This window comes from Ictidomys tridecemlineatus, chromosome 7 (genome assembly GCF_052094955.1).
Source record: "Ictidomys tridecemlineatus isolate mIctTri1 chromosome 7, mIctTri1.hap1, whole genome shotgun sequence".
Taxonomy (NCBI): domain Eukaryota; kingdom Metazoa; phylum Chordata; class Mammalia; order Rodentia; family Sciuridae; genus Ictidomys; species Ictidomys tridecemlineatus.
Genome location: NC_135483.1, coordinates 138,501,162 through 138,514,464, shown reverse-complemented (window position 1 = coordinate 138,514,464; position 13,303 = coordinate 138,501,162). Strand labels below are relative to the sequence as shown.

The window sequence follows — 13,303 nt, the reverse complement described above, 5'->3', positions numbered from 1 at the left end:
TGAAGAAAACAGAGCAGAGTAACTGGCATGAAAACTGCACAGTGTTTCATAAATTAATGAGTAAAATGGTTGTAATATATGTTCTGTCATTCTTTTTAGAATTGCTTCAGTTTTGCATAAACATTTGGATAACTATAAACCAGTAGAGTTACTGAAGATAACTCAGGCATTAATTTTTCTACATTTTCAAAGTAAAGCGCTTTTTGTGAAACTCAGAGAATTGCTGCTTAGGTAAGATTAAAATATGAATTTGTTCAGTGTTTCGTTTTGTAATCTATCTGCAATATTTGAATTGCTTAATTATGTACAGAATTACTAGACTTTTTGGAGGGGAAATTGAGGAGTTTGTTATTAAAAATGTTAAGATCTGGGAGTGTAGCTCAATGGTAGAATGCTTGCCCAGCATAATTGAAGACCTAGGATCAAAACCCTAGTAGTATAAAAGGGAAAAAATTATTTTAAAGATGAGAATAATTACTGGAATGAGGTTCAGGCCAAATCAATCTTTTCCCCTCCATTTATCACTACTAATTTGATTTCTCATATTGATTTCTAAAAGATAAAGCATGGGATTATATACTGTAATCAAAACATTGACATATATTGAAAATGATTTTTATTGTAATAAAGTGATATGTTATTATGATTCAAAAGAATTTGAACTGAGAAATAAGGATTGACTTTTTTTTCAGATGAGAATTTAACATGTTAGGTATAAGAGTTCACCCTTTTCTTGAAGAAATAGCTTTCTTATTTAAATGATTACATCCATGGTTATTGTTTCTTTACCCTTTCTGTGTTTAATATAGAATCTGAGTAGTGAGAGTACCTTATATATCTCTATAGTTTAAAATTTTATCAAAAATGTCTTTTCTTTCTTGCTGGGTACAGTGGAGCACGCCTGTAACCCTAGCGGCTCGTGAGGCCAAAACAGGAGGATTGAGAGTTCAAAGCTAGCTTCAGCAATGGGGAGACACTAACCAACTCAGTGAGACCCTATCTCTAAATAAAATACAAAATAGGGCTGTGATGTGATTCAGTGGTTGAGTGTCCCGAGTTCAATCCCTGGTACTCACCCCCCCAAAAAATTTTTTTCTCATTTATTTATTGTTTTAGTTCTAGCCATCAAACTCAGGGTCTCCTGCTTGCAACATAAGTGATCTCCACTGAGCTGTCCCCCTACTCTACAAAAATATATGTTTTTCTTCCCTTTTTTTTTTTTTTTTTTTTTGAGATAGAGTCTTAGTATGTTTTCCAGCCTGACCTAGAAATAATGGTTCCCAAATAGTTGGGGATTGATTATAGGTGTATAACACCATACCCTGCTCAAAAACTATTTTTGAGTCATTGAGTAATTTAAAATTTGGGGAGAATTTATACAAAATTGTAGGGGCTTTATGATTTAGAATTACCTCCCTTCACTTCAGTATAGACAATTTCAAGTTGGTATTAGAGGGAATGAAGTCTAATTCAATTAACATAAATGCTTATATAAAAAGTTCCTGAAACAGCTCAGAAAACTTGAGAGTTCTTGTATTGAAATAATATCTGGTTGAGGTTTATTTTGGTACTGAGAACTGAACCAGGGATGCTTTACCACTGAGCCACATGCTCAGCTTTTTATTTTTTATTTTGAGACAGGGCCTCCCTAAATTGCTGGGGACCTCACTAAGTTGCTGAGACTGTCCTTGAATTTGCTTTCCTCCTGCCTCAGTTTTCTAAATTGATGGGAATATAGGTTTGAGCTACCATGCCCAGCTATGTTTGTTATTTTTTAACTTAATGAAGTATAATCTACATAAAAATGTACATATTCCCCATCTTATTGCTTTGTATCTATCTCCAGGGTTAACTGCTATTTCTATTTCTAGCTGTGTGTGATTAGTTTTGCCTTTATATTTTTATATAAACAGAATTATGCAGTATGATTTATTTTTTATCTGGATTGTGTAAATTTTAGTGTTTTTTTGTTTGTTTGTTTTTTTGTGGTATTTGGATTTGTTTATTTATTATTTTTTGAAACAGGGTCTTGCTATGTTACCTGCATTCCTTGTGTTTGTTTATCTGTGTTAAATTAATATTTTAAAAAGCAACTCAGTTTTTTTTTTAACTTAGATTGGATTATTCCTTCTTCTACTTCTAAATCTGAAGATTTTTAAAAGCTCCCAGGTTTTTTTATTTATAGTTTAACAATTGATGTCCCCTTGGTGGACTATTCAGCATTGAGATTGGGAAAGGATGTTGTATGGTCTGTGTGTGTGTTTGTGTGTGTGTGTGTGTGTTGTGGTTGGACTTCCTATATAACTGAAATGAAAGTGAAGTAATATTGAATGATTACTTTGTGCCAAGGCCTATACAAGGTCATAGCAGTTCCTGACAGGTCATATCAGAAACTGAGCCCAAATTCTTCCTCTAGCAACAGCACTGGAAACATTATTCTGACACTGACCTTCTGTTTGGCAGGGACTATGGTTTTATTTTTGCATAAGAAACTCGGAGCATGCTTTGGGACATCTTAGGCTCTTCTCAGTGACCCTTTGCAACTTGTCATTTTTAAAGTATCTAAATATTCTTAAATTAGCTCCCATTTTAAGCTTACCTCATATGTTGATTATAATAATGATGATATATTCACTTTAAATAAATATATATTTTGGTTTTGCTGGTTGCTGATGTATTAATTTTGTTCTTTTCATCCCCACCCCTTCTTTTATAGTTATTTGAAAGTTAGTGTCATACCGAGTGAGATTTCCATCCTGGTCTATGCTATTTCCATGCTTCCTTCTCCTCACCTTGATGAAACATCAGTATCCCGAATTGAAGCAGTTTTACCACAGTGTAACCTATATGGCTTGAATGATTTTGCCACATCTGTTTTAAGATGGATTCAGTATGATCACATGCATATGAGTAGCATTACTGGGAAACAACTGAAACTACTTCAAAAATTAGATCACTACAGTCATCAGAGATTACAACAAAGCAACAATTTAGATCTGTTATGGGAGGAAGTTAAATCTTTAAAAGAAGACTGGTTTCGTGAATCTCTTGTTGAAGAAACAATTGCAGCTTTACATCGTTTGATGGATGGAATGAATTGTATGAATGTTTCAAAGATTGCATCTTTTATATCTAGAACTAACTACCTCAGTACTTTGCTACTTGATAAGATAGCCTCAGTGGTTATTGAGCAGATTGAAAAGGTGAAATTTAAATGTTATACTTTAGTATAACATAAATACTTTGAGAACTTGGATTAGAATTTAAAGGTTAAAAATTAATCTATGGTTTCTGGTTCAATAATTTGTTCTTCTCCCTTTAAAGCCACTGCCTCCAGATTTGGGGAGATCAGTGGCATTCTTTGCTTCCTTACAGTATTGTTAAGATCAGTAATCAGAATTCTTTGACTAGAAAGAAACACTTAAAATGACATTGAGTGTATTAAGGTAGTAGAGGATGAAGAATTTTTGTTCTTCCTTTTTCTTTTTTTATAATCCTATGGTATTACTTTTATTAGTTTTAAAATATTTGTGTTCAAAAGTGCATGATAAGTGTGAAAACTTAGAAAATTATAAGATATACACTGACATCAGTATTCTTCAATTGTCAGTGCATCTTTTTAAAAAAATATTTTGAGTTGTAGATGGGCACAATAGTTTATTTTTATGTGGCGCTGAGGATCAAACCCTGTTCTTCACACATGCAAGATAAGTGCTTTAGCACTGAGCTACAACCCTGGCCCTGTCAGTGTATCTTATCACAGGTTTATTTTTGAAACTAACCTGTAAAATGATGCTTTGTGGATTATGTGAGAAGAATATCACTTATATAATCACTATTGTATATACAAATATATATAAAATCAGGATAAGGCCTTTACTTAGATGACAGTATTTCTCAACAAATGAAAATAAAAGTCTTATTTGCTTAGCTTAGTGCCTAACAGTTATTAAGTATTGGATGAGTGAGTGAATAATGAAATTTAAAAAAAGAATAAATGAAAACAGTATGTTGATGATTACAAATTAAGAAACTTATTTATTTATATGATGATTCTGTAAAATGCACTGATATGGAAATAAGTGATTCTGTGTACTATTTTAATTAGTAGTGGGATCTGTATTAGAGTTTTACAACTAATGAAATCAATTTGTAGATTGTCTAATTTTTTCTGCATTAGCACTTTTGGAATTATTAATAATAATTAGTCATAAGTTAAATAAGTTTATAGCATTATAGAAAAATTAATAAGCAGAGTGATAACATCTATCATTTAACTATAGTCATGTTAGGAAAAAGTTGACTTAAAATAATAATTAGGGGCTATAGCTCAGTGGTAGAGTGCTTGCCTGGCATGTATGAGGCACTGGGTTCAATCCTCAACACCACATATAAATAAATAGGTAAATAAATAAATAAAATAAAGGGGTCCATCTACAACTGAAAAAAATGTTTAAAAAATAATAATTAGGTTAAAATTTTCTTTCAGTTTACTGAAGTTTAACTGTAAAATATTTGTTCTATTTATACAGATCCATCCTTTTTCAATTCTTGCTATTATTCTTCCATTCAGCATTTTGAACTATGATCCACCTCAAAGGAATGAATTTTTGGGGACATGCATGCAATGCCTTAATTCTCACTTAGGTGGGTATATTGTTTGGTAATGCATTGAATGAGTATATCAGAGGATATTTGAGCTAAGTATGAGCTTAGAGGTGTCCCTCATTGTAGGATAAGCATAAATAGTCATGAATTCTGTACCTAAACATGTTTTATATCCCTTTTTGAAACTTTCATCATGAAAAATGTCAAACCTGTATTAAAAATTAAAATAATTGAATAAGGAACACCTATACTCAATGTGTAGATTTAGTAATGTTACCATTTTATCATATGTGCCTTATCTGTTTTTCTCTCTTGTTCACTTTTTTTTGGAGCCATTTCTAAGTATGTTGTAGACATTGTGATCTTTTATCCCTAATCACTGTACTATATGCTTTCCAAGAATAATAACACTTCATACTGTTAGCACATCTAAGAAACTTATTAATAGTTCCCAAATATCTAATATATAGTCCACATTTAAATCTCCCCAGTTGCTCCTAAATGCCTTTTAGGTTATTTTGGACCCAGGATCCATCAAGGTTCACTCTTTGCTTTTGGTTGTAATCTTTTCAGTCTCTTATAGTCTACAATATTTTTTCTATTTTTTTTTATAACTCAGAATTGACATTTCATGGGGAGGTTTTTTACTTTTTTCTAACTTTTTGTTATTAAAGTTTTCAAATATTTAGAAAAATTGAAAGGACAATAACAGACATCTGTATATTGTATACTTATAATCTTAGCTTGAATAATGATTAACAGTTGAACAAGTAATATCTACTTCCTGGTCCACAATCACACTTTCCCAGTTGTTCTTTCTAACTTTTTTAAAACAAACAGGGGTTGGGGATATAGCTCAGTTGATAAGCGTGCTTGCCTCACATGCACAAGGCCTGGGTTCAATCCTCAGTACCACAAAACAAAACAAGACAGAATGTAGTGGTTATGTCACTTTCCCCCTATCTTTTTTCTTGATATTTATTTTATAGAATAGAGATCAGCCATTTATTGTAGATTATGTCACATTATGGATTTGTCCATTTGCTTTCTTTTGGCTTGTTCCTCCATTTCCTGTATTTCTAGCAAATTAGAAGTTAGTTATAGAAACTTAATTAAGTTTAGTTTAAATATTTCAGCAAAAAATACCTTGCTTGTGGTACTATGTGTCTTATATTTATATGAGATCTGGAATTTGATTGTTTCTGTCCATTTTAATAGTTTGCTTATTGAAAGTAAATATTTCTTAGGTGCTTTAGGTGTTTATGAATTGTCTGAAAGGTTGGTGCTCTGGTGCTGATTATTTTGTGTGTCCTAAAAAAGTTTTAAAATAATGTTTCAGTACTGGGGAAAAATGGAGTAAAGTTGGTCTTTTCTGTCATTGGCATTAGCAGAAGCAGATAATAAGAGGCAGGAAATTATTTTTTCCCTGTTATTCCTTATTTTGGCTTCTGAATTGTATTTGAGAGAAGTTGGCCTTCAAGGAGTAGGGTTTAAATTTTTTTAAATTGGTATAAAATAAGTATCAAGTAACAGTGGGTTTTGTTGTAGCATTTTATATATACATATGATATAATTTGATTGTTTTCATTCCACAGTCCCTCCTCTTCTTTCTCTTCCTTCTTCCCTCCACCTTATTTCCTTCTTCTACCCTAATGGTTTCCCTTCTATTTTCAGGAAATTCTCCTACTCCCTTTCTTTTATTTTTTCTCTCTAGCTTAAACATATGAGAGAAAACATACACTTGTCTTCCTGAGTCTTGCTTATATTACTTAATGCTTAAAGGTAGGGTTTTATGGGGCTTTTCTTCTCAGATCCTAACCACTTCTTATCCGTGAAAGTTTTAAAAGTGAACTATATGGTAGTTCTTACCTTTTCAGTGAACACCCTCCATATATATTTTTTGTATATGTGTATGGTACTAGGAATTGAACCCAAGGCCTTATGCATGTTGGCAAGCACTTACCACTGAGCTATGAGCCCTTTTAAAAGTTTTTAGTTTCAGACAGTCTCAAACTTGTGATGCTCCTGCCTTAGCCTCCTCCCTAGTGGCAGGGTTTACAGGCATGTGCCTCAATGCATGGCTTTACCACATGGTTATTGTTAGGTACTCTGCTAGGCACTGGATATAAGGGAGGGAGAGAACAAAAACAGGTAGGTTACCATTATTGAATTTAATTTCTGGTGAGGAAATACTAGTAGAAAGCATAGACAAATCTATATGGTCATGTGTGAGAAGTACTCTCAAGAACATTACTGCAGGGTGAGTGTTCAGGATGGAGCATAGTGGAGTAGGGTGGGGTACTAGCCTCAAATATTTGTACACTCAACCTAGAGTCCTGAGATCCCCAGTGAGCAGCACAGTGACATAGAGCTGGACTTTCTGAGTTAATCCCCACCTTGATTAATAACTCTGTCATCTGGGGCAAGTCTTTAACTTCTCTGTGCTTCCCTATTCCCATTTAATATAAAACAGATAATATTCTGTAAATTCTATTTACATAAATGAGGTTTAAATGAATTAACATCTATAAAGTGCTTAGAGTGGTATCTACCAAATTCTGAGCACTATTACATCATCACCAAACATAGACACTAGGATCACTTCTCTTTTTACTTATACTACTGTCCTTTTGTTTTTAATTCTTTTTCTTTGAAGGCAGTTTTTAAAACTTTTAATTAAATTATAAGAACATTTATATAAACTTTGTATAATAGTTTGAATTTACCTATATTTAATCAACCTAGGGAATCAGAAACAGAATATTATAGTATCTTTCTTCTCTTTTCCCCCTTTCTTATCCCCATCCATTTAACTATTATCCTGACTTAGAACAGTATTGATTAGTTTTGTCAATGCTAATTATATGTATTTTTAAACCTGTCTTTATCTGAATAAATTATATATTTACCTATATGTGAGGCAGCTGTACATTACATATTTTATTAAATCAAGTTTTCTTTTAGGTACATTGGATCCTGTTATGTTAGTGTTTCTTGGTTTCTCTTTGGCAACCCTTGAATATTTTCCAGAAAATTTGCTAAAGACAATTTTTAACATCAAATTCTTAGCAAGATTAGATTCTCAACTTGAAAGTACGTATCTACATTTAAGTTTTTAAATTATCACTTGTACTTTATGTCAACTCTATCCATACTAAATCATTTAATTTTAATGCTACTTTTTTCCTATAAATAAAATTATTTTATGACATTATCAGGAGGTATAGCTTACCTAGCACTTGCCTAACACGAAGCCCTAGATTTTTCATGCTTATTGTAGAAAATTTGGAAAACATAAAAATAGAAAATAGAAAGTAAAAAAATTACCCATAATTATACCACCAGGTGAAACTGTTGATTGTTCATTCATTTCTTCCTTCCTTCATTGGGGTATTTCTTTTCTGTTTTTCTCTTGATTTTAATGTTTATATATCTGTATGTATTTTAAAGCAAATTTGGATTATTTATATATTTATTTTGTATGCTGTCTTTTCTCATCTAACCATATTTTGAGCAAAATTCCATGTCATGAAATATTTTAAAAATATTTTTTTAGTTGTAGTTGGACACAATGCCTTTATTTTATTTATTTTTATGTGGTGCTGAGGATTGAACCCAGGGCCTTGCACGTGCTATGTGAGTGCTCTACTACTGAGCCACAACCCCAGGTCTTGAAATATTTTTTGATGTCATGTTTATTATTATTTTTTTTTATTTGGGTACTGGGGATTGAACTCAGGGGCACTCAGCCACTGAGTCACATCCCCAGCCCTATTTTGTATTTTATTTAGAGTCAGGGTCTCACTGAGTTGTTTTGTGCCTCACTTTTGCTGAGGTTGGCTTTGAACTCTCAATTCTCCTGCTGAGCTGCTGAGATTACAGGTATGAGCCACCTCACCTGGCTCATGATTTTTTTTTCTTTAAATATATATTTATTTTTTAGAAGTAGTTGGACACAATACCTTTATTTTATTTACTTATTTTTATGTGGTACTGAAGATTGGACCCAGGGCCTCGAACATGCTATACAAGTGCTCTACCACTGAGCCACAATCCCAGCCCCTGATTTTTTAATTGTATATATAATATGCCATTATGTGGATATAATAAAATTCACTTGTTATAGGTTGTTTCCTGTTCCTCATTATTATAAATAATGAATTGTTACATATGAATTATTACATAGTGAATTATTATGATCATTGATTGTTTCCTTAGAATAAATTTCTAAATATGGAGTATTAGGTCAATGAAATTGTGTTTTTGTTTTTATGTTTTGAACCATGGCCTCAAACACAGTAGGCAAGTGCTCTACCACTGAGCTACATCCTCAGTCCTTGGTAGTATTTTTTTAAATGTAGTTGTAAAATTCACAACTAATGAAAATGGTGTAGAAGTTGGTCCTAATCATGCTCCTTAAATACAATAATTTAAAAATGTAAAGTGTTTTTGGATAAACGAAGTGACTTTATAATATGCGTGAAAGTATCAACCAATAGTGGGGATAAATGGTGTGAAAAAATGAGATGTTTTTGTAAGTCTAAACTATTAAAATTATTAGTACTTCATTTTTATTTCAGTTTTACCATCATCTCTACGTTCAAGGGTCCAGTTTCGTCTTATGGAATTAAATAGAGCAGTCCGCTTGGAATGCCCTGAGTTTCAAATTCCATGGTTTCATGAACGCTTCTGTCAACAACACTATAATAAAGGTTTGAGTTTTCTTTTGGTGAGATAGTGAAATTTAATTCTAAAGTAAAGTATTAGGGAGTATATTGTTACTACTGTTAAAACTAAATGTGATACTAGAGTTTCCAAGAGGGCCTGTTTGATTTTTTTAGTTGAGATTTTATAAGTGCAATTTGTGTTACAAAAATTTCTTAAATAAGACACTAAACCTCTTGCGAGCAAGAACTTGTATTTGGGACAAGTTATTATGAGTGTATTGAATTTATTGTCATTACATATGCGGTATTACATTGAAATTTTTATTGGAAATATTAATTTTTTTTTGTTTTGTGGAATTGGGATTATTATCATTCGAAAACTAACTACTTAGGACTCATTTTTGTTTTCAAAAAGATACTGGCAGCATGAATGGAGCACAACTGCAAATTTATAAAATGTTAGCAGAGGTACTAGGAGGAATCAATTGTGTAAAAGCCTCTGTTCTTTCGCCTTATTACCACACAGTAGGTAAGTCACTGATAGAGAACTGCTAATTTTAATAGAGTTATCTCATCAACTGGAATTTTAAAAAATTAAAATATTTTTGCAAGTTGTTGTTATGAAAATTTCCAAACACCGTGAGCCAGTCTGGGCAACTTGATGAGACCCTGTCTCAAAATAAAAAGGGCTGGGATATAATGCAGTGATATAGTGACCCTGGGTTAAATCCCTATATGCAAAAAGTTTTTAAAAACAAAATTTCCAAAAGCAAAAAAATGAACAATACAATGAATCCTCAAATTCCCATGGCCCAGCTTTGATAACAATCAGCATTTTGTTGTTTTTCAAGAAAATTTTTTAAGGTCAGTCTTTCACCAGCTGTAAGTAAACCCCAGATTCAGATTCACTGGTCCTGGATCTGTATAAGATTCTGTCTCCCTTACTTAGTGCCCCATCATCAATAAAATGACTTACCTTGATTCATTATTTTAAGTTCATCTCAAAAACTAACTTGTATTATCAGCCTGGATAAAAATTTCTAGAAGCATTGTGCCTGTCCCTAATCTGATCAGTCTGTTTTTCGGGTATTCTATTTGTAAAAGGCATTCTGATTTAATTCTGGATGACATAAGCTGGTGCTATATGATGTCAGATGGCAGTATTATATAAGATTCAAAAGAGTGAGGCATGGTGGTAGACGCCTGTAATCCCAGCTCATCAGAAGGCTGAGGAAGGAAGATTGCAAGCTCCAAGCCAGCCTTGGCAATTTAGCGAAACCTGTCTCAAAATAAAAAATAAAAAGGGGTAGGGATGCAGCTCAGTGGCAAAGTGCCCGTGGGTTCAATATCCAGTACTGTTAAAAAAAAAAAATTCACAAAGATATTACTAAGTTCAAGTGCTGGGTGTAAATGAAAAAGATAATGCTTTAAGAAGATTAATGTAAGTTTTCTATGATTAGATTGGAAGGTGCCTGCTTAATGTAAAGGGTTGCCAGAAATCAAATATTATTTTAATTATATTAATAATAAAGAAAGTAGTGTCACTGTACTCTGTCCTTTAGACAATTTTTTTTCATGTTATTCTTTATGACAGTAAGTGACAAATAGGGTCAAGAAACAACAGATGGTCAAGGATCTATAAATTATGTCTTAGAAGCAGAGAGGACTAGGACTGCATGGATCTAGGTCCTTGAGCAAATTCCTCTTTTTTTCTTTATTTTATGGGGATAGTAATGGCTGTTTAATAGAATTAATTCAAGTATTGCATGTAAAGCATTTAGCACTACCCTTGGAACATAGTAAATTATATTTTTTTGGGAAAAAAAACAGCTAGGAATGTTTGATTTGAAAATAGAAGTCTCATTGGGAACATAACTGTTTTAAGATATTTGCCCCAGCACTGCAAAACCAAAACCAAACCAAACCAAACCAAACCAACACACAAAATAAGCAAATAAAAATAAAATGTTTGAAGGATTGTCATATGGAAAAACAACTTGATATCTCTATTTAAGGGATGAGAAAATGGTAAAATTAATGGAAGCACACTTTAAGTCAGTATAAGAATAATTATAGGCTACTTTATGAAGAACTTATGTTGAGGCAGAATGTGGATGATCAGATGATCCTGTGTATGTATAAGGCTGACCTAGATAATCATTAGCACAAAACACACACTCTCTTTTGTCTGTTTTTTTTTTTTATAAGTCAGGATTAGGGTTGATGATGAGTAACAAAAATCCAAGATATCAGGAACTTAAATTACACCTTTATTTCCTTCTCCCCTACATGTAGAGTCCAGGGCTGGCATGCCACCTCCACAAACATGAGATATGCACGATTCTTCCGTTTCTGGTCCAAAATAGCTGCTCTGGCTTCAGCCACTCCACTAAGACCCCAGCAGAAAGAGGAGGGAAGGAGCAGGAAGGATATATCTTATATTTAAGCACAGTTTCCTGAAGTTAAACATACCATTTTTAGTTATGATCTATGGCCATACTTGGCTGCAAGTGAATTTAGAAAATGTGGTATTTATTCTGAAAGATCACATACTCTATCATTAAAAGTGAGGGGAAAAATTAGTACTGGAGGAAAACTTGCAGTCTCTGCTAGACATATTATTTATTGTAAAAGTAATACTCAGGGAAGTAAATGTATTAAAATATAAATATGAAAATAATCTGTAATTCCATCTTATAAAGGGTTCTTTGGCATCTTAAAAGTAAACAGGCACTATAGCCAGCTCCTTATTTCTATCATCTCATTTCATTCCTTTTTTAAAATTTTCTTTCAAACTAGGAATAATACATATCCACTGTAGAACAATTAAATAGTACAGAAAAGTAAAAAAAGGAGAGAGAGGAAAAATCACTCATAATAACCTGTCACAAAATCAAGCATCATGATTAAACTAGTATTATTACATCATAGGCCCATTGTATTTCCATTTTGTATTTATAACTCCCACTGTCAAGAGAATTATTTTTATGTGAAAATGCATACAAATCTTTAGAATAAAATTTGAGTAGTGATGCTTGTGTATAGGAGAATGGCGTGATTAAGACAACATATTGTATGATTAAAAACTATGAAGCAGAATTTAAGATATTAAAAAAAAAACATTTAAAACAATCATATGAGCAGCTTGCAAGGGCACACACCTATAAATCCAGCAACTCAGGAGGCTAAAGCAGGAGGATCACAAGTTTGAGGCTAGCCTCAGCAACTTAGTGAGGCCCTAAGCAATTAGTGAGATCCTGCTCAAAATAAAAAATAAAAAGGATTAGGGATATGCTCAGTGTTAAAATGCCTCTAGGTTCAATCCCCAATACAAAAATAAATAAATAGGGGCTGGGGCTGGGATTCAGTGGTAGAGTGCTCGCTTAGCATGTGCAAGGTACTGGGTTTGATCCTCAGCACCACATAAAAATAAATAAATAAATAAATAAAGGTATAAAAAATCACATCAATCTTTAAAAAAAGTAAATAAATAAATGAAAACAAATAAAATGTCATATGCTATGTGCTTACCATAGAATAAACCAGAAAAGGTAGATAACCACAAATAATAATTATCCATGATATAGCCACTGTTTACTTTTGGTGTCTGTTTTTATATTTATAACTTACTTTTAAAACCAAGAATAGCTTTTCTGAGGTATCTATGTCTTAATCTATTTGTGCTACTATAACAAAATTCCTGAGATTAGGTAATTTATAAACAACAGAAATGTATTTCTCACAGTTCCAGTGGTTGGGAAAGCTAAGATCAAGGAACCCATAGGTATGGTGAGGACTGCTCTCTGCTTTCAAGATGGCACATTGAATGCTGTGTCCTCACATGATAGAAGGAACAAAAGGGCAATAAAGGACCTACTGTGTCCCTTAAGAGTGATAATCCCATTAAAGAGAGCATTGCCCTCATGGCTTAATCATCTCCTAAAGGTCCCATCTCTTAATACTTCACAATGATGATCAAGTTTTGATAGATGAATTTTTGGGAAAACATTCAAATCATAGCACTTGTA

General features: G+C 32.6%; 1 protein-coding gene across 7 annotated transcripts in view; it reads left to right on the top strand.

The window, feature by feature from the left end:
• Window positions 1-13,303, top strand: part of Fastkd1 (FAST kinase domains 1) — a 38,580-nt gene that overhangs the window by 17,559 nt on the left and 7,718 nt on the right. For 6 of the 7 annotated variants that reach the window (XR_002483891.3, XM_078017540.1, XM_040294433.2 and 3 more), the window contains 6 exons: window positions 100-231; window positions 2,717-3,203; window positions 4,533-4,647; window positions 7,573-7,701; window positions 9,189-9,320; window positions 9,691-9,804. Coding sequence is in view for 6 of the 7 variants with exons in the window: in XM_078017540.1 (XP_077873666.1) it covers window positions 100-231; window positions 2,717-3,203; window positions 4,533-4,647; window positions 7,573-7,701; window positions 9,189-9,320; window positions 9,691-9,804 (1,109 nt within the window). In the remaining variant the exon portion in view is untranslated. The remainder of the gene's footprint in view (window positions 1-99; window positions 232-2,716; window positions 3,204-4,532; window positions 4,648-7,572; window positions 7,702-9,188; window positions 9,321-9,690; window positions 9,805-13,303) is intronic. The other variant, XM_040294437.2, reaches the window with a different exon arrangement.